This window comes from Oncorhynchus clarkii, chromosome 8 (assembly GCF_045791955.1).
Source record: "Oncorhynchus clarkii lewisi isolate Uvic-CL-2024 chromosome 8, UVic_Ocla_1.0, whole genome shotgun sequence".
In the NCBI taxonomy this organism is placed as follows: domain Eukaryota; kingdom Metazoa; phylum Chordata; class Actinopteri; order Salmoniformes; family Salmonidae; genus Oncorhynchus; species Oncorhynchus clarkii.
The window spans coordinates 2,419,496-2,439,885 of record NC_092154.1 but is presented as its reverse complement, the minus strand read 5'-3'; the positions used below and the strand labels follow the sequence as shown (position 1 = coordinate 2,439,885).

The window sequence follows — 20,390 nt, the reverse complement described above, 5'->3', positions numbered from 1 at the left end:
CTAGAAACACAAGCATTTAGTTAGATACTACTAATCTGTTGGAGCTAGAAACACAAGCATTTCGTTAGATACTACTAATCTGTTGGAGCTAGAAACACAAGCATTTCGTTAGATACTACTAATCTGTTGGAGCTAGAAACACAAGCATTTAGTTAGATACTACTACACTGTTGGAGCTAGGAACACAAGCATTTAGTTAGATATTACTGTACTGTTGGAGCTAGAAACACAAGCATTTAGTTAGATACTACTAATCTGTTGGAGCTAGAAACATAAGCATTTAGTTAGATACTACTAATCTGTTGGAGCTAGAAACACAAGCATTTAGTTAGATACTACTAATCTGTTGGAGCTAGAAACACAAGCATTTAGTTAGATACTACTAATCTGTTGGAGCTAGAAACACAAGCATTTAGTTAGATATTACTGTACTGATGGAGCTAGAAACACAAGCATTTAGTTAGATACTACTAATCTGTTGGAGCTAGAAACACAAGCATTTAGTTAGATACTACTAATCTGTTGGAGGTAGAAACACAAGCATTTAGTTAGATATTACTGTACTGATGGAGCTAGAAACACAAGCATTTAGTTAGATACTACTACACTGTTGGAGCTAGGAACACAAGCATTTAGTTAGATACTACTAATCTGTTGGAGCTAGAAACACAAGCATTTAGTTAGATACTACTAATCTGTTGGAGGTAGAAACACAAGCATTTAGTTAGATATTACTGTACTGATGGAGCTAGAAACACAAGCATTTAGTTAGATACTACTAATCTGTTGGAGCTAGAAACACAAGCATTTCGTTAGATACTACTAATCTGTTGGAGCTAGAAACACAAGCATTTCGTTAGATACTACTAATCTGTTGGAGCTAGAAACACAAGCATTTAGTTAGATACTACTACACTGTTGGAGCTAGGAACACAAGCATTTAGTTAGATATTACTGTACTGTTGGAGCTAGAAACACAAGCATTTAGTTAGATACTACTAATCTGTTGGAGCTAGAAACATAAGCATTTAGTTAGATACTACTAATCTGTTGGAGCTAGAAACACAAGCATTTAGTTAGATACTACTAATCTGTTGGAGCTAGAAACACAAGCATTTAGTTAGATACTACTAATCTGTTGGAGCTAGAAACACAAGCATTTAGTTAGATATTACTGTTGGAGCTAGAAACACAAGCATTTAGTTAGATAATACTAATCTGTTGGAGCTAGAAACACAAGCATTTAGTTAGATACTACAAATCTGTTGGAGCTAGAAACACAAGCATTTAGTTAGATATTACTGTACTGTTGGAGCTAGAAACACAAGCATTTAGTTAGATACTACTAATCTGTTGGAGCTAGAAACACAAGCATTTAGTTAGATACTACTGCACTGTTGGAGCTAGGATCACAAGCATTTAGTTAGATATTACTGTACTGTTGGAGCTAGAAACACAAGCATTTAGTTAGATACTACTAATCTGTTGGAGCTAGAAACACAAGCATTTAGTTAGATACTACTAATCTGTTGGAGCTAGAAACACAAGCATTTAGTTAGATACTACTAATCTGTTGGAGCTAGAAACACAAGCATTTAGTTAGATACTACTAATCTGTTGGAGCTAGAAACACAAGCATTTAGTTAGATATTACTGTTGGAGCTAGAAACACAAGCATTTAGTTAGATAATACTAATCTGTTGGAGCTAGAAACACAAGCATTTAGTTAGATACTACTAATCTGTTGGAGCTAGAAACACAAGCATTTAGTTAGATATTACTGTACTGTTGGAGCTAGAAACACAAGCATTTAGTTAGATACTACTAATCTGTTGGAGCTAGAAACACAAGCATTTAGTTAGATACTACTGCACTGTTGGAGCTAGGATCACAAGCATTTAGTTAGATACTACTAATCTGTTGGAGCTAGAAACACAAGCATTTAGTTAGATACTACTAATCTGTTGGAGCTAGAAACACAAGCATTTAGTTAGATACTACTAATCTGTTGGAGCTAGAAACACAAGCATTTAGTTAGATACTACTAATCTGTTGGAGCTAGAAACACAAGCATTTCGTTAGATACTACTAATCTGTTGGAGCTAGAAACACAAGCATTTAGTTAGATATTACTGTACTGATGGAGCTAGAAACACAAGCATTTAGTTAGATACTACTACACTGTTGGAGCTAGGAACACAAGCATTTAGTTAGATACTACTAATCTGTTGGAGCTAGAAACACAAGTATTTAGTTAGATACTACTAATCTGTTGGAGCTAGAAACATAAGCATTTAGTTAGATACTACTAATCTGTTGGAGGTAGAAACACAAGCATTTAGTTAGATATTACTGTACTGATGGAGCTAGAAACACAAGCATTTAGTTAGATAATACTACACTGTTGGAGCTAGAAACACAAGCATTTAGTTAGATAATACTACACTGTTGGAGCTAGGAACACAAGCATTTAGTTAGATACTATTTCATCTGTTGGAGCTAGAAACACAAGCATTTAGTTAGATACTACTAATCTGTTGGAGCTAGAAACACAAGCATTTAGTTAGATATTACTGTACTGTTGGAGCTAGAAACACAAGCATTTAGTTAGATACTACTAATCTGTTGGAGCTAGAAACAAAAGCATTTAGTTAGATGCTACTGCACTGTTGGAGCTAGGATCACAAGCATTTTGTTAGATATTACTGTACTGTTGGAGCTAGAAACACAAGCATTTAGTTAGATACTACTATTCTGTTAGAGCTAGAAACACAAGCATTTAGTTAGATACTACTAATCTGTTGGAGCTAGAAACACAAGCATTTAGTTAGATACTACTAATCTGTTGGAGCTAGAAACACAAGCATTTAGTTAGATACTACTAATCTGTTGGAGCTAGAAACACAAGCATTTAGTTAGATACTACTAATCTGTTGGAGCTAGAAACACAAGCATTTAGTTAGATACTACTAATCTGTTGGAGCTAGAAACATAAGCATTTAGTTAGATACTACTAATCTGTTGGAGCTAGAAACACAAGCATTTAGTTAGATACTACTAATCTGTTGGAGCTAGAAACACAAGCATTTAGTTAGATACTACTAATCTGTTGGAGCTAGAAACACAAGCATTTAGTTAGATATTACTGTTGGAGCTAGAAACACAAGCATTTAGTTAGATAATACTAATCTGTTGGAGCTAGAAACACAAGCATTTAGTTAGATACTACTAATCTGTTGGAGCTAGAAACACAAGCATTTAGTTAGATATTACTGTACTGTTGGAGCTAGAAACACAAGCATTTAGTTAGATACTACTAATCTGTTGGAGCTAGAAACACAAGCATTTAGTTAGATACTACTGCACTGTTGGAGCTAGGATCACAAGCATTTAGTTAGATATTACTGTACTGTTGGAGCTAGAAACACAAGCATTTAGTTAGATACTACTAATCTGTTGGAGCTAGAAACACAAGCATTTAGTTAGATACTACTAATCTGTTGGAGCTAGAAACACAAGCATTTAGTTAGATACTACTAATCTGTTGGAGCTAGAAACACAAGCATTTCACAACACCTGCAATAACATCTGCTAAATATGTTATGTATGTGATCAATAACATTTGATTTGACACACAATGTCTGACACAGTCACAAAAACACAGTCACACACACAGTCACACACACAGTTACACACAGTTACACACAGTCACACACAGTTACACACAGTCACACACACAGTCACAGTCACACAGTCACACACACACAGCCACAGGCACAACAGCATAAACTGGATTAGCAGCACGACAAGGTGAACAGGTCAGGGTTCCAGTTTCTTTAAATAGCTCTGACTCCTGCTCAGAATTTTTATTTTTTTATTTTTTTATTTCACCTTTATTTAACCAGGTAGGCTAGTTGAGAACAAGTTCTCATTTACAATTGCGACCTGGCCAAGATAAAGCAAAGCAGTTCGACACATACAACGACACAGAGTTACACATGGAGTAAAACAAACATACAGTCAATAATACAAGTCTATATACAAGTCTATGTAGAAACACGTCTATATACGATGTGAGCAAATGAGGTGAGATAAGGGAGGTAAAGGCAAAAAAAGGTCATGGTGGCAAAGTAAATACAATATAGCAAGTAAAACACTGGAATGGTAGATTTGCAGTGGAAGAATGTACAAAGTAGAAATAAAAATAATGGGGTGCAAAGGAGCAAAATAAATAAAATAAATACAGTAGGGAAAGAGGTAGTAGTTTGGGCTAAATTATAGGTGGGCTATGTACAGGTGCAGTAATCTGTGAGCTGCTCTGACAGCTGGTGCTTAAAGCTAGTGAGGGAGATAAGTGTTTCCAGTTTCAGAGATTTTTGTAGTTCGTTCCAGTCATTGGCAGCAGAGAACTGGAAGGAGAGGCGGCCAAAGGAAGAATTGGTTTTGGGGGTGACTAGAGAGATATACCTGCCGGAGCGCGTGCTACAGGTGGGTGATGATGTGGTATTCAATGTAAGAATAGAGAGAAAAGCCCATAAAAAAGGGAAATATGTTCCGTTTATTTATTATTTTTTTATATATATTATAACAGGTGGTGACCCAATGCTTCTCTGGGCACCTGACGCAGCTCACTGTCTGTCCAATTACAGCTACAGGTAAGCAGACCTGCAGTCTCTCTCTGCCGTGGTAGCTTAGAGCACGCCATATCATACTGTAGTTTGGCTGGGTGAGATGGTACCGCAACACCAAGGTAACATTCGTTTCATACTGGATATTAGGTGATCTATTTGTTGAACCAAGCATGCCATGAATTTGAAATGTATGTTATGTGAATCAGAGGAGGATGGAGAAAAATCCACATCTTTTGTTTTGTTGGAATTTAACTCTTCTGATTCAGAATATAAATTACCATAGTAATGGCATGATTTGTTTTAAGAAGGATTGAAATCCAAAATCAAATTTTATTTTATAAAACAATGAATAAATACAACATGGATTGTTCCCCATCCAAACCTGATTCAGAATATATCATGTCCATAGTCATGGTATGCTTGGTTCAAGAGCTATTGAGGAGAAAACCGAATCCATCGAATATCCAGTATACAACTACGTTTACCAGGATCAGGAAGCGCACTTTGCCGTGTCGTGCGATGCCCATAGACTATCACACAGAGCCTCTTTATTGCATCAGGCATCGTCCACTCGGTAGAGAGACAGAAAGGACAGCTAGACTACATGTCATGGACTGGTGGACTACCCTGGCTGCGAGTATAGCCTTCCTCTGGCTGCTGTGTTATATCGACGGTAAGAGAACCTGGTTAGCAGAGGTATGGGAGCTTTCTTCATCAAGGGAACGGTGCGGTATTGGCACGCGCACGGCTCTTCCTCCTAATTGCGGTATGATTACAGCTTTCATTACATTTGTTATGAATCGTTTAATTCATTAAACCATAGCAACAACAAGAACAATACAACACCATACCTGGCGATTATACCAAACATTATGTAGACGGAAATAAGAAAACGAAACAAGTAAGCCTACAGTTGTAGGACCGAGCTAGAGTGGTGTTATAACAGGTGGTGAACCCAGCTAGAGTGGTGTTATAACAGGTGGAGGACCCAGCTAGAGTAGTGGGTAGTGGAGGACCCAGCTAGAGTAGTGTTATAACAGGTGGTGAACCCAGCTAGAGTAGTGTTATAACAGGTGGTGAACCCAGCTAGAGTGGTGTTATAACAGGTGGAGGACCCAGCAAGAGTAGTGGGTAGTGGAGGACCCAGCTAGAGTAGTGGGTAGTGGAGGACCCAGCTAGAGTAGTGTTATAACAGGTGGTGAACCCAGCTAGAGTAGTGGGTAGTGGTGAACCCAGCAAGAGTAGTGGGTAGTGGAGGACCCAGCTAGAGTAGTGGGTAGTGGAGGACCCAGCTAGAGTAGTGTTATAACAGGTGGTGAACCCAGCTAGAGTAGTGTTATAACAGGTGGTGGACCCAGCAAGTGTAGTGTTATAACAGGTGGTTAACCCAGCTAGAGTAGTGTTATAACAGGTGGTTAACCCAGCTAGAGTAGTGTTATAACAGGTGGTGAACCCAGCTAGAGTGGTGTTATAACAGGTGGTGAACCCAGCTAGAGTAGTGTTATAACAGGTGGTGAACCCAGCTAGAGTGGTGTTATAACAGGTGGTGAACCCAGCTAGAGTGGTGTTATAACAGGTGGAGGTCCCAGCTAGAGTAGTGGGTAGTGGAGGACCCAGCTAGAGTAGTGTTATAACAGGTGGTGAACCCAGCTAGAGTAGTGTTATAACAGGTTGTGAACCCAGCTAGAGTAGTGGGTAGTGGTGGATCCAGCTAGAGTAGTGTTATAACAGGTTGTGAACCCAGCTAGAGTAGTGGGTAGTGGTGAACCCAGCTAGAGTAGTGTTATACCAGGTTGTGAACCCAGCTAGAGTAGTGGGTAGTGGTGGACCCAGCTAGAGTAGTGTTATAACAGGTGGAGGACCCAGCTAGAGTAGTGGGTAGTGGAGGACCCAGCTAGAGTAGTGTTATAACAGGTGGTGAACCCAGCTAGAGCTGTGGGTAGTGGTGAACCCAGCTAGAGTAGTGGGTAGTGGTGGACCCAGCTAGAGTAGTGGGTAGTGGTGGACCCAGCTAGAGTAGTGGGTAGTGGTGAACCCAGCTAGAGTAGTGGGTAGTGGTGGACCCAGCTAGAGTAGTGGGTAGTGGTGAACCCAGCTAGAGTAGTGGGTAGTGGTGGACCCAGCTAGAGTAGTGGGTAGTGGTGGACCCAGCTAGAGTAGTGTTATAACAGGTGGTGGACCCAGCTAGAGTAGTGTTATAACAGGTGGTGAGCCCAGCTAGAGTAGTGTTATAACAGGTGGTGGACCCAGCTAGAGTAGTGTTATAACAGGTGGTGAGTCCAGCTAGAGTAGTGGGTAGTGGTGAACCCAGCTAGAGTAGTGGGTAGTGGTGAACCCAGCTAGAGTAGTGTTATAACAGGTGGTGAAACCAGCTAGAGTAGTGTTATAACAGGTGGTGGACCCAGCTAAAATAGTGTTATAACAGGTGGTGAACCCAGCTAGAGTAGTGGGTAGCGGTGGACCCAGCTTGAGTAGTGTTATAACAGGTGGTGAAACCAGCTAGAGTAGTGTTATAACAGGTGTTGGACCCAGCTAGAGTAGTGAGTAGTGGTGGACCCAGCTAGAGTAGTGTTATAACAGGTGGTGAGCCCAGCTAGAGTAGTGTTATAACAGGTGGTGGACCCAGCTAGAGTAGTGTTATAACATGTGGTGAGTCCAGCTAGAGTAGTGGGTAGTGGTGAACCCAGCAAGAGTAGTGGGTAGTGGAGGACCCAGCTAGAGTAGTGGGTAGTGGAGGACCCAGCTAGAGTAGTGTTATAACAGGTGGTGAACCCAGCTAGAGTAGTGTTATAACAGGTGGTGGACCCAGCAAGTGTAGTGTTATAACAGGTGGTTAACCCAGCTAGAGTAGTGTTATAACAGGTGGTTAACCCAGCTAGAGTAGTGTTATAACAGGTGGTGAACCCAGCTAGAGTGGTGTTATAACAGGTGGTGAACCCAGCTAGAGTAGTGTTATAACAGGTGGTGAACCCAGCTAGAGTGGTGTTATAACAGGTGGTGAACCCAGCTAGAGTGGTGTTATAACAGGTGGAGGTCCCAGCTAGAGTAGTGGGTAGTGGAGGACCCAGCTAGAGTAGTGTTATAACAGGTGGTGAACCCAGCTAGAGTAGTGTTATAACAGGTTGTGAACCCAGCTAGAGTAGTGTGTAGTGGTGGATCCAGCTAGAGTAGTGTTATAACAGGTTGTGAACCCAGCTAGAGTAGTGGGTAGTGGTGAACCCAGCTAGAGTAGTGTTATACCAGGTTGTGAACCCAGCTAGAGTAGTGGGTAGTGGTGGACCCAGCTAGAGTAGTGTTATAACAGGTGGAGGACCCAGCTAGAGTAGTGGGTAGTGGAGGACCCAGCTAGAGTAGTGTTATAACAGGTGGTGAACCCAGCTAGAGCTGTGGGTAGTGGTGAACCCAGCTAGAGTAGTGGGTAGTGGTGGACCCAGCTAGAGTAGTGGGTAGTGGTGGACCCAGCTAGAGTAGTGGGTAGTGGTGAACCCAGCTAGAGTAGTGGGTAGTGGTGGACCCAGCTAGAGTAGTGGGTAGTGGTGAACCCAGCTAGAGTAGTGGGTAGTGGTGGACCCAGCTAGAGTAGTGGGTAGTGGTGGACCCAGCTAGAGTAGTGTTATAACAGGTGGTGGACCCAGCTAGAGTAGTGTTATAACAGGTGGTGAGCCCAGCTAGAGTAGTGTTATAACAGGTGGTGGACCCAGCTAGAGTAGTGTTATAACAGGTGGTGAGTCCAGCTAGAGTAGTGGGTAGTGGTAAACCCAGCTAGAGTAGTGGGTAGTGGTGAACCCAGCTAGAGTAGTGTTATAACAGGTGGTGAAACCAGCTAGAGTAGTGTTATAACAGGTGGTGGACCCAGCTAAAGTAGTGTTATAACAGTTGGAGGACCCAGCTAGAGTAGTGGGTAGTGGTGGACCCAGCTAGAGTAGTGTTATAACAGGTGGTGGACCCAGCTAAAATAGTGTTATAACAGGTGGTGAACCCAGCTAGAGTAGTGGGTAGCGGTGGACCCAGCTTGAGTAGTGTTATAACAGGTGGTGAAACCAGCTAGAGTAGTGTTATAACAGGTGTTGGACCCAGCTAGAGTAGTGAGTAGTGGTGGACCCAGCTAGAGTAGTGTTATAACAGGTGGTGAGCCCAGCTAGAGTAGTGTTATAACAGGTGGTGGACCCAGCTAGAGTAGTGTTATAACATGTGGTGAGTCCAGCTAGAGTAGTGGGTAGTGGTGAACCCAGCTAGAGTAGTGGGTAGTGGTGAACCCAGCTAGAGTAGTGTTATAACAGGTGGTGAAACCAGCTAGAGTAGTGTTATAACAGGTGGTGGACCCAGCTAAAGTAGTGTTATAACAGTTGGAGGACCCAGCTAGAGTAGTGGGTAGTGGTGGACCCAGCTAGAGTAGTGTTATAACAGGTGGTGGACCCAGCTAAAGTAGTGTTATAGCAGGTGGTGAACCCAGCTAGAGTGGTGGGTAGTGGTGGACCCAGCTTGAGTAGTGTTATAACATGTGGTGAAACCAGCTAGAGTAGTGTTATAACAGGTGGTGTACCCAGCTAGAGTAGTGAGTAGTGGTGGACCCAGCTAGAGTAGTGTTGTAACAGGTGGTGGACACAGCTAGAGTAGTGGGTTGTGGTGAACCCAGCTAGAGTAGTGTTATTACAGATGGTGAGCCCAGCTAGAGTAGTGGGTAGTGGTGTACCCAGCTAGAGTAGTGGGTAGTGGTGAGCCCAGCTAGAGTAGTGGGTAGTGGTGGACCCAGCTAGAGTAGTTGGTTGTGGTGAACCCAGCTAGAGTAGTGTTATAACAGGTGGTGGACCCAGCTAGAGTAGTGGGTAGTGGTTAGCCCAGCTAGAGTAGTGTTATAACAGGTGGTGAACCCAGCTAGAGTAGTGTTATAACAGGTGGTGAGCCCAGCTAGAGTAGTGGGTAGTGGTGGATCCAGCTAGAGTAGTGGGTAGTGGTGGACCCAGCTAGAGTAGTGGGTAGTGGTGGACCCAGCTAGAGTAGTGGGTAGTGGTGAGCCCAGCTAGAGTAGTGTTATAACAGGTGGTGAACCCAGCTAGTGTAGTGTTATAACAGGTGGTGAACCCAGCTAGAGTAGTGTTATAACAGGTGTTGGACCCAGCTAGAGTAGTGAGTAGTGGTGGACCCAGCTAGAGTAGTGTTATAACAGGTGGTGAGCCCAGCTAGAGTAGTGTTATAACAGGTGGTGGACCCAGCTAGAGTAGTGTTATAACATGTGGTGAGTCCAGCTAGAGTAGTGGGTAGTGGTGAACCCAGCTAGAGTAGTGGGTAGTGGTGAACCCAGCTAGAGTAGTGTTATAACAGGTGGTGAAACCAGCTAGAGTAGTGTTATAACAGGTGGTGGACCCAGCTAAAGTAGTGTTATAACAGTTGGAGGACCCAGCTAGAGTAGTGGGTAGTGGTGGACCCAGCTAGAGTAGTGTTATAACAGGTGGTGGACCCAGCTAAAGTAGTGTTATAGCAGGTGGTGAACCCAGCTAGAGTGGTGGGTAGTGGTGGACCCAGCTTGAGTAGTGTTATAACATGTGGTGAAACCAGCTAGAGTAGTGTTATAACAGGTGGTGTACCCAGCTAGAGTAGTGAGTAGTGGTGGACCCAGCTAGAGTAGTGTTGTAACAGGTGGTGGACACAGCTAGAGTAGTGGGTTGTGGTGAACCCAGCTAGAGTAGTGTTATTACAGATGGTGAGCCCAGCTAGAGTAGTGGGTAGTGGTGTACCCAGCTAGAGTAGTGGGTAGTGGTGAGCCCAGCTAGAGTAGTGGGTAGTGGTGGACCCAGCTAGAGTAGTTGGTTGTGGTGAACCCAGCTAGAGTAGTGTTATAACAGGTGGTGGACCCAGCTAGAGTAGTGGGTAGTGGTTAGCCCAGCTAGAGTAGTGTTATAACAGGTGGTGAACCCAGCTAGAGTAGTGTTATAACAGGTGGTGAGCCCAGCTAGAGTAGTGGGTAGTGGTGGATCCAGCTAGAGTAGTGGGTAGTGGTGGACCCAGCTAGAGTAGTGGGTAGTGGTGGACCCAGCTAGAGTAGTGGGTAGTGGTGAGCCCAGCTAGAGTAGTGTTATAACAGGTGGTGAACCCAGCTAGTGTAGTGTTATAACAGGTGTTGAGCCCAGCTAGAGTAGTGGGTAGTGGTGGACCCAGCTAGAGTAGTGTTATAACAGGTGGTGAACCCAGCTAGAATAGTGGGTAGTGGTGAAGCCAGCTAGAGTAGTGGGTAGTGGTGAGCCCAGCTAGAGTAGTGGGTAGTGGTGGACCCAGCTAGAGTAGTGGGTAGTGGTGAACCCAGCTAGAGTAGTGTTATTACAGGTGGTGAGCCCAGCTAGAGTAGTGTTATAACAGGTGGTGAGCCCAGCTAGAGTAGTGGGTAGTGGTGGACCCAGCTAGAGTAGTGGGTAGTGGTGGACCCAGCTAGAGTAGTGGGTAGTGGTGGACCCAGCTAGAGTAGTTGGTAGTGGTGAACCCAGCTAGAGTAGTGGGTAGTGGTGGACCCAGCTAGAGTAGTGTTATAACAGGTGGTGAACCCAGCTAGAGTAGTGGTGGTGGTTGACCTTGCTAGAGTAGTGTTATAACAGGTGGTGAACCCAGCTAGTGTAGTGGTGGTGGTGGACCCAGCTAGAGTAGTGGGTAGTGGTGAACCCAGCTAGAGTAGTGTTATAACAGGTGGTGATCCCAGCTAGAGTAGTGTTATAACAGGTGGTGGACCCAGCTAGAGTATTGTTATAACAGGTGGTGAACCAAGCTAGAGTAGTGGGTAGTGGTGGACCCAGCTAGAGTAGTGGGTAGTGGTGGACCCAGCTAGAGTAGTGTTATAACAGGTGGTGAGTCCAGCTAGAGTAGTGTTATAACAGGTGGTGAGCCCAGCTAGAGTAGTGTTATAACAGGTGGTGAACCCAGCTAGAGTAGTGGGTAGTGGTGAACCCAGCTAGAGTAGTGGGTAGTGGTGGACCCAGCTAGAGTAGTGGGTAGTGGTGGACCCAGCTAGAGTAGTGTTATAAAAGGTGGTGGACCCAGCTAGAGTAGTGTTATAACAGGTGGTGAGCCCAGCTAGAGTAGTGTTATAACAGGTGGTGGACCCAGCTAGAGTAGTGTTATAACAGGTGGTGAACCCAGCTAGAGTAGTGGGTAGTGGGGGACCCAGCTAGAGTAGTGGGTAGTGGTGGACCCAGCTAGAGTAGTGTTATAACAGGTGGTGAGTCCAGCTAGAGTAGTGGGTAGTGGTGAACCCAGCTAGAGTAGTGGGTAGTGGTGAACCCAGCTAGAGTTGTGTTATAACAGGTGGTGGACCCAGCTAAAGTAGTGTTATAACAGGTGGTGAACCCAGCTAGAGTAGTGGGTAGTGGTGGACCCAGCTAGAGTAGTGTTATAACAGGTGGTGGACCCAGCTAAAGTAGTGTTATAACAGGTGGTGAACCCAGCTAGAGTAGTGGGTAGTGGTGGACCCAGCTAGAGTAGTGTTATAACAGGTGGTGAAACCAGCTAGAGTAGTGTTATAACAGATGGTGGACCCAGCTAGAGTAGTGGGTAGTGGTGGACCCAGCTAGAGTAGTGGGCTGTGGTGAACCCAGCTAGAGTAGTGTTATTACAGGTGGTGAGCCCAGCTATAGTAGTGTTATAACAGGTGGTGAACCCAGCTAGAGTAGTGGGTAGTGGTGAACCCAGTTAGAGTAGTGGGTAGTGGTGAGCCCAGCTAGAGTAGTGGGTAGTGGTGAGCCCAGCTAGAGTAGTGTTATAACAGGTGGTGAACCCAGCTAGAATAGTGGGTAGTGGTGAAGCCAGCTAGAGTAGTGGGTAGTGGTGAGCCCAGCTAGAGTAGTGGGTAGTGGTGGACCCAGCTAGAGTAGTGGGTAGTGGTGAACCCAGCTAGAGTAGTGTTATTACAGGTGGTGAGCCCAGCTAGAGTAGTGTTATAACAGGTGGTGAGCCCAGCTAGAGTAGTGGGTAGTGGTGGACCCAGCTAGAGTAGTGGGTAGTGGTGGACCCAGCTAGAGTAGTGGGTAGTGGTGGACCCAGCTAGAGTAGTTGGTAGTGGTGAACCCAGCTAGAGTAGTGGGTAGTGGTGGACCCAGCTAGAGTAGTGTTATAACAGGTGGTGAACCCAGCTAGAGTAGTGGTGGTGGTTGACCTAGCTAGAGTAGTGTTATAACAGGTGGTGAACCCAGCTAGTGTAGTGGTGGTGGTGGACCCAGCTAGAGTAGTGGGTAGTGGTGAACCCAGCTAGAGTAGTGTTATAACAGGTGGTGATCCCAGCTAGAGTAGTGGGTAGTGGTGGACCCAGCTAGAGTAGTTGGTAGTGGTGAACCCAGCTAGAGTAGTGGGTAGTGGTGGACCCAGCTAGAGTAGTGTTATAACAGGTGGTGAACCCAGCTAGAGTAGTGGTGGTGGTTGACCTTGCTAGAGTAGTGTTATAACAGGTGGTGAACCCAGCTAGTGTAGTGGTGGTGGTGGACCCAGCTAGAGTAGTGGGTAGTGGTGAACCCAGCTAGAGTAGTGTTATAACAGGTGGTGATCCCAGCTAGAGTAGTGTTATAACAGGTGGTGGACCCAGCTAGAGTATTGTTATAACAGGTGGTGAACCCAGCTAGAGTAGTGGGTAGTGGTGGACCCAGCTAGAGTAGTGGGTAGTGGTGGACCCAGCTAGAGTAGTGTTATAACAGGTGGTGAGTCCAGCTAGAGTAGTGTTATAACAGGTGGTGAGCCCAGCTAGAGTAGTGTTATAACAGGTGGTGAACCCAGCTAGAGTAGTGGGTAGTGGTGAACCCAGCTAGAGTAGTGGGTAGTGGTGGACCCAGCTAGAGTAGTGGGTAGTGGTGGACCCAGCTAGAGTAGTGTTATAACAGGTGGTGGACCCAGCTAGAGTAGTGTTATAACCCAGCTAGAGTAGTGGGTAGTGGAGGACCCAGCTAGAGTAGTGTTATAACAGGTGGTGAACCCAGCTAGAGCTGTGGGTAGTGGTGAACCCAGCTAGAGTAGTGGGTAGTGGTGGACCCAGCTAGAGTAGTGGGTAGTGGTGGACCCAGCTAGAGTAGTGGGTAGTGGTGAACCCAGCTAGAGTAGTGGGTAGTGGTGGACCCAGCTAGAGTAGTGGGTAGTGGTGAACCCAGCTAGAGTAGTGGGTAGTGGTGGACCCAGCTAGAGTAGTGGGTAGTGGTGGACCCAGCTAGAGTAGTGTTATAACAGGTGGTGGACCCAGCTAGAGTAGTGTTATAACAGGTGGTGAGCCCAGCTAGAGTAGTGTTATAACAGGTGGTGGACCCAGCTAGAGTAGTGTTATAACAGGTGGTGAGTCCAGCTAGAGTAGTGGGTAGTGGTAAACCCAGCTAGAGTAGTGGGTAGTGGTGAACCCAGCTAGAGTAGTGTTATAACAGGTGGTGAAACCAGCTAGAGTAGTGTTATAACAGGTGGTGGACCCAGCTAAAGTAGTGTTATAACAGTTGGAGGACCCAGCTAGAGTAGTGGGTAGTGGTGGACCCAGCTAGAGTAGTGTTATAACAGGTGGTGGACCCAGCTAAAATAGTGTTATAACAGGTGGTGAACCCAGCTAGAGTAGTGGGTAGCGGTGGACCCAGCTTGAGTAGTGTTATAACAGGTGGTGAAACCAGCTAGAGTAGTGTTATAACAGGTGTTGGACCCAGCTAGAGTAGTGAGTAGTGGTGGACCCAGCTAGAGTAGTGTTATAACAGGTGGTGAGCCCAGCTAGAGTAGTGTTATAACAGGTGGTGGACCCAGCTAGAGTAGTGTTATAACATGTGGTGAGTCCAGCTAGAGTAGTGGGTAGTGGTGAACCCAGCTAGAGTAGTGGGTAGTGGTGAACCCAGCTAGAGTAGTGTTATAACAGGTGGTGAAACCAGCTAGAGTAGTGTTATAACAGGTGGTGGACCCAGCTAAAGTAGTGTTATAACAGTTGGAGGACCCAGCTAGAGTAGTGGGTAGTGGTGGACCCAGCTAGAGTAGTGTTATAACAGGTGGTGGACCCAGCTAAAGTAGTGTTATAGCAGGTGGTGAACCCAGCTAGAGTGGTGGGTAGTGGTGGACCCAGCTTGAGTAGTGTTATAACATGTGGTGAAACCAGCTAGAGTAGTGTTATAACAGGTGGTGTACCCAGCTAGAGTAGTGAGTAGTGGTGGACCCAGCTAGAGTAGTGTTGTAACAGGTGGTGGACACAGCTAGAGTAGTGGGTTGTGGTGAACCCAGCTAGAGTAGTGTTATTACAGATGGTGAGCCCAGCTAGAGTAGTGGGTAGTGGTGTACCCAGCTAGAGTAGTGGGTAGTGGTGAGCCCAGCTAGAGTAGTGGGTAGTGGTGGACCCAGCTAGAGTAGTTGGTTGTGGTGAACCCAGCTAGAGTAGTGTTATAACAGGTGGTTATAACACAGGTGGTTACTACCCACTACTCAGCTAGAGTAGTGTTATAACAGGTGGTGAAACCAGCTAGAGTAGTGTTATAACAGATGGTGGACCCAGCTAGAGTAGTGGGTAGTGGTGGACCCAGCTAGAGTAGTGGGCTGTGGTGAACCCAGCTAGAGTAGTGTTATTACAGGTGGTGAGCCCAGCTATAGTAGTGTTATAACAGGTGGTGAACCCAGCTAGAGTAGTGGGTAGTGGTGAACCCAGTTAGAGTAGTGGGTAGTGGTGAGCCCAGCTAGAGTAGTGGGTAGTGGTGAGCCCAGCTAGAGTAGTGTTATAACAGGTGGTGAACCCAGCTAGAATAGTGGGTAGTGGTGAAGCCAGCTAGAGTAGTGGGTAGTGGTGAGCCCAGCTAGAGTAGTGGGTAGTGGTGGACCCAGCTAGAGTAGTGGGTAGTGGTGAACCCAGCTAGAGTAGTGTTATTACAGGTGGTGAGCCCAGCTAGAGTAGTGTTATAACAGGTGGTGAGCCCAGCTAGAGTAGTGGGTAGTGGTGGACCCAGCTAGAGTAGTGGGTAGTGGTGGACCCAGCTAGAGTAGTGGGTAGTGGTGGACCCAGCTAGAGTAGTTGGTAGTGGTGAACCCAGCTAGAGTAGTGGGTAGTGGTGGACCCAGCTAGAGTAGTGTTATAACAGGTGGTGAACCCAGCTAGAGTAGTGGTGGTGGTTGACCTAGCTAGAGTAGTGTTATAACAGGTGGTGAACCCAGCTAGTGTAGTGGTGGTGGTGGACCCAGCTAGAGTAGTGGGTAGTGGTGAACCCAGCTAGAGTAGTGTTATAACAGGTGGTGATCCCAGCTAGAGTAGTGGGTAGTGGTGGACCCAGCTAGAGTAGTTGGTAGTGGTGAACCCAGCTAGAGTAGTGGGTAGTGGTGGACCCAGCTAGAGTAGTGTTATAACAGGTGGTGAACCCAGCTAGAGTAGTGGTGGTGGTTGACCTTGCTAGAGTAGTGTTATAACAGGTGGTGAACCCAGCTAGTGTAGTGGTGGTGGTGGACCCAGCTAGAGTAGTGGGTAGTGGTGAACCCAGCTAGAGTAGTGTTATAACAGGTGGTGATCCCAGCTAGAGTAGTGTTATAACAGGTGGTGGACCCAGCTAGAGTATTGTTATAACAGGTGGTGAACCCAGCTAGAGTAGTGGGTAGTGGTGGACCCAGCTAGAGTAGTGGGTAGTGGTGGACCCAGCTAGAGTAGTGTTATAACAGGTGGTGAGTCCAGCTAGAGTAGTGTTATAACAGGTGGTGAGCCCAGCTAGAGTAGTGTTATAACAGGTGGTGAACCCAGCTAGAGTAGTGGGTAGTGGTGAACCCAGCTAGAGTAGTGGGTAGTGGTGGACCCAGCTAGAGTAGTGGGTAGTGGTGGACCCAGCTAGAGTAGTGTTATAACAGGTGGTGGACCCAGCTAGAGTAGTGTTATAACAGGTGGTGAGCCCAGCTAGAGTAGTGTTATAACAGGTGGTGGACCCAGCTAGAGTAGTGTTATAACAGGTGGTGAACCCAGCTAGAGTAGTGGGTAGTGGTGGACCCAGCTAGAGTAGTGGGTAGTGGTGGACCCAGCTAGAGTAGTGTTATAACAGGTGGTGAGTCCAGCTAGAGTAGTGGGTAGTGGTGAACCCAGCTAGAGTAGTGGGTAGTGGTGAACCCAGCTAGAGTTGTGTTATAACAGGTGGTGGACCCAGCTAAAGTAGTGTTATAACAGGTGGTGAACCCAGCTAGAGTAGTGGGTAGTGGTGGACCCAGCTAGAGTAGTGTTATAACAGGTGGTGGACCCAGCTAAAGTAGTGTTATAACAGGTGGTGAACCCAGCTAGAGTAGTGGGTAGTGGTGGACCCAGCTAGAGTAGTGTTATAACAGGTGGTGAAACCAGCTAGAGTAGTGTTATAACAGATGGTGGACCCAGCTAGAGTAGTGGGTAGTGGTGGACCCAGCTAGAGTAGTGTTATAACAGGTGGTGAACCCAGCTAGAGTAGTGGGTAGTGGTGGACCCAGCTAGAGTAGTGGGCTGTGGTGAACCCAGCTAGAGTAGTGTTATTACAGGTGGTGAGCCCAGCTATAGTAGTGTTATAACAGGTGGTGAACCCAGCTAGAGTAGTGGGTAGTGGTGAACCCAGCTAGAGTAGTGGGTAGTGGTGAGCCCAGCTAGAGTAGTGGGTAGTGGTGAGCCCAGCTAGAGTAGTGTTATAACAGGTGGTGAACCCAGCTAGAATAGTGGGTAGTGGTGAAGCCAGCTAGAGTAGTGGGTAGTGGTGAGCCCAGCTAGAGTAGTGGGTAGATGTGGACCCAGCTAGAGTAGTGGGTAGTGGTGAACCCAGCTAGAGTAGTGTTATTACAGGTGGTGAGCCCAGCTAGAGTAGTGTTATAACAGGTGGTGAGCCCAGCTAGAGTAGTGGGTAGTGGTGGACCCAGCTAGAGTAGTGGGTAGTGGTGGACCCAGCTAGAGTAGTGGGTAGTGGTGGACCCAGCTAGAGTAGTTGGTAGTGGTGAACCCAGCTAGAGTAGTGGGTAGTGGTGGACCCAGCTAGAGTAGTGTTATAACAGGTGGTGAACCCAGCTAGAGTAGTGGTGGTGGTTGACCTAGCTAGAGTAGTGTTATAACAGGTGGTGAACCCAGCTAGTGTAGTGGTGGTGGTGGACCCAGCTAGAGTAGTGGGTAGTGGTGAACCCAGCTAGAGTAGTGTTATAACAGGTGGTGATCCCAGCTAGAGTAGTGTTATAACAGGTGGTGGACCCAGCTAGATTATTGTTATAACAGGTGGTGAACCCAGCTAGAGTAGTGGGTAGTGGTGGACCCAGCTAGAGTAGTGGGAAGTGGTGGACCCAGCTAGAGTAGTTGGTAGTGGTGGACCCAGCTAGAGTAGTGTTATAACAGGTGGTGAGTCCAGCTAGAGTAGTGTTATAACAGGTGGTGAGCCCAGCTAGAGTAGTGTTATAACAGGTGGTGAACCCAGCTAGAGTAGTGGGTAGTGGTGAACCCAGCTAGAGTAGTGGGTAGTGGTGGACCCATCTAGAGTAGTGGGTAGTGGTGGACCCAGCTAGAGTAGTGGGTAGTGGTGAACCCAGCTAGAGTAGTGGGTAGTGGTGAACCCAGCTAGAGTAGTGGGTAGTGGTGGACCCAGCTAGAGTAGTGGGTAGTGGTGAACCCAGCTAGAGTAGTGGGTAGTGGTGGACCCAGCTAGAGTAGTGTTATAACAGGTGGTGGACCCAGCTAGAGTAGTGTTATAACAGGTGGTGAGCCCAGCTAGAGTAGTGTTATAACAGGTGGTGGACCCAGCTAGAGTAGTGTTATAACAGGTGGTGATCCCAGCTAGAGTAGTGGGTAGTGGTGGACCCAGCTAGAGTCGTGGGTAGTGGTGGACCCAGCTAGAGTATTGTTATAACAGCTGGTGAGTCCAGCTAGAGTAGTGGGTAGTGGTGAACCCAGCTAGAGTAGTGGGTAGTGGTGAACCCAGCTAGAGTAGTGTTATAACAGGTGGTGAACCCAGCTAGAGTAGTGTTATAACAGGTGGTGGACCCAGCTAAAGTAGTGTTATAACAGGTGGTGAACCCAGCTAGAGTAGTGGGTAGTGGTGGACCCAGCTAGAGTAGTGTTATAACAGGTGGTGAAACCAGCTAGAGTAGTGTTATAACAGATGGTGGACCCAGCTAGAGTAGTGGGTAGTGGTGGACCCAGCTAGAGTAGTGTTATAACAGGTGGTGAACCCAGCTAGAGTAGTGGGTAGTGGTGGACCCAGCTAGAGTAGTGGGCTGTGGTGAACCCAGCTAGAGTAGTGTTATTACAGGTGGTGAGCCCAGCTAGAGTAGTGTTATAACAGGTGGTGAACCCAGCTAGAGTAGTGGGTAGTGGTGAACCCAGCTAGAGTAGTGGGTAGTGGTGAGCCCAGCTAGAGTAGTGGGTAGTGGTGAGCCCAGCTAGAGTAGTGTTATAACAGGTGGTGGACCCATCTAGAGTAGTGGGTAGTGGTGAGCCCAGCTAGAGTAGTGTTATAACAGGTGGTGAACCCAGCTAGAGTAGTGTTATAACAGGTGGTGAGCCCAGCTAGAGTAGTGGGTAGTGGTGAACCCAGCTAGAGTAGTGGGTAGTGGTGGACCCAGCTATAGTAGTGGGTAGTTGTGAACCCAGCTAGAGTAGTGTTATAACAGGTGGTGAGCCCAGCTAGAGTGGTTTTATAACAGGTGGTGAGCCCAGCTAGTGTAGTGTTATAACAGGTGGTGAACCCAGCTAGAATAGTGGGTAGTGGTGAACCCATCTAGAGTAGTGGGTAGTGGTGAGCCCAGCTAGAGTAGTGGGTAGTGGTGAGCCCAGCTAGAGTAGTGGGTAGTGGTGAACCCAGCTAGAGTAGTGGGTAGTGGTGAGCCCAGCTAGAGTAGTGGGTAGTGGTGGACCCAGCTAGAGTAGTGGGTAGTGGTGAACCCAGCTAGAGTAGTGTTATAACAGGTGGTGGACCCAGCTAGAGTAGTGGGTAGTGGTGAACCCAGCTAGAGTAGTGTTATAACAGGTGGTGAGCCCAGCTAGAGTAGTGTTATAACAGGTGGTGGACCCAGCTAGAGTAGTGGGTAGTGGTGAACCCAGCTAGAGTAGTGGGTAGTGGTGAGCCCAGCTAGAGTAGTGGGTAGTGGTGAGCCCAGCTAGAGTAGTGTTATAACAGGTGGTGGACCCATCTAGAGTAGTGGGTAGTGGTGAGCCCAGCTAGAGTAGTGTTATAACAGGTGGTGAACCCAGCTAGAGTAGTGTTATAACAGGTGGTGAGCCCAGCTAGAGTAGTGGGTAGTGGTGAACCCAGCTAGAGTAGTGGGTAGTGGTGGACCCAGCTATAGTAGTGGGTAGTTGTGAACCCAGCTAGAGTAGTGTTATAACAGGTGGTGAGCCCAGCTAGAGTGGTTTTATAACAGGTGGTGAGCCCAGCTAGTGTAGTGTTATAACAGGTGGTGAACCCAGCTAGAATAGTGGGTAGTGGTGAACCCATCTAGAGTAGTGGGTAGTGGTGAGCCCAGCTAGAGTAGTGGGTAGTGGTGAGCCCAGCTAGAGTAGTGGGTAGTGGTGAACCCAGCTAGAGTAGTGGGTAGTGGTGAGCCCAGCTAGAGTAGTGGGTAGTGGTGGACCCAGCTAGAGTAGTGGGTAGTGGTGAACCCAGCTAGAGTAGTGTTATAACAGGTGGTGGACCCAGCTAGAGTAGTGGGTAGTGGTGAACCCAGCTAGAGTAGTGTTATAACAGGTGGTGAGCCCAGCTAGAGTAGTGTTATAACAGGTGGTGGACCCAGCTAGAGTAGTGGGTAGTGGTGAACCCAGCTAGAGTAGTGTTATAACAGGTGGTGAGCCCAGCTAGAGTAGTGTTATAACAGGTGGTG

General features: G+C 46.7%; 1 protein-coding gene across 2 annotated transcripts in view; it reads left to right on the top strand.

Moving 5' to 3' along the window:
- The first annotated feature begins 5,194 nt into the window (after nucleotides 1-5,194).
- Nucleotides 5,195-20,390, top strand: part of LOC139414871 (uncharacterized) — a 64,164-nt gene continuing 48,968 nt past the window's right edge. For both annotated transcript variants that reach the window (XM_071162460.1, XM_071162459.1), the window contains exon 1: nucleotides 5,195-5,397. In XM_071162460.1, coding sequence (XP_071018561.1) covers nucleotides 5,241-5,397 — 157 coding nt within the window. In that variant the 5' untranslated portion in view covers nucleotides 5,195-5,240. The remainder of the gene's footprint in view (nucleotides 5,398-20,390) is intronic.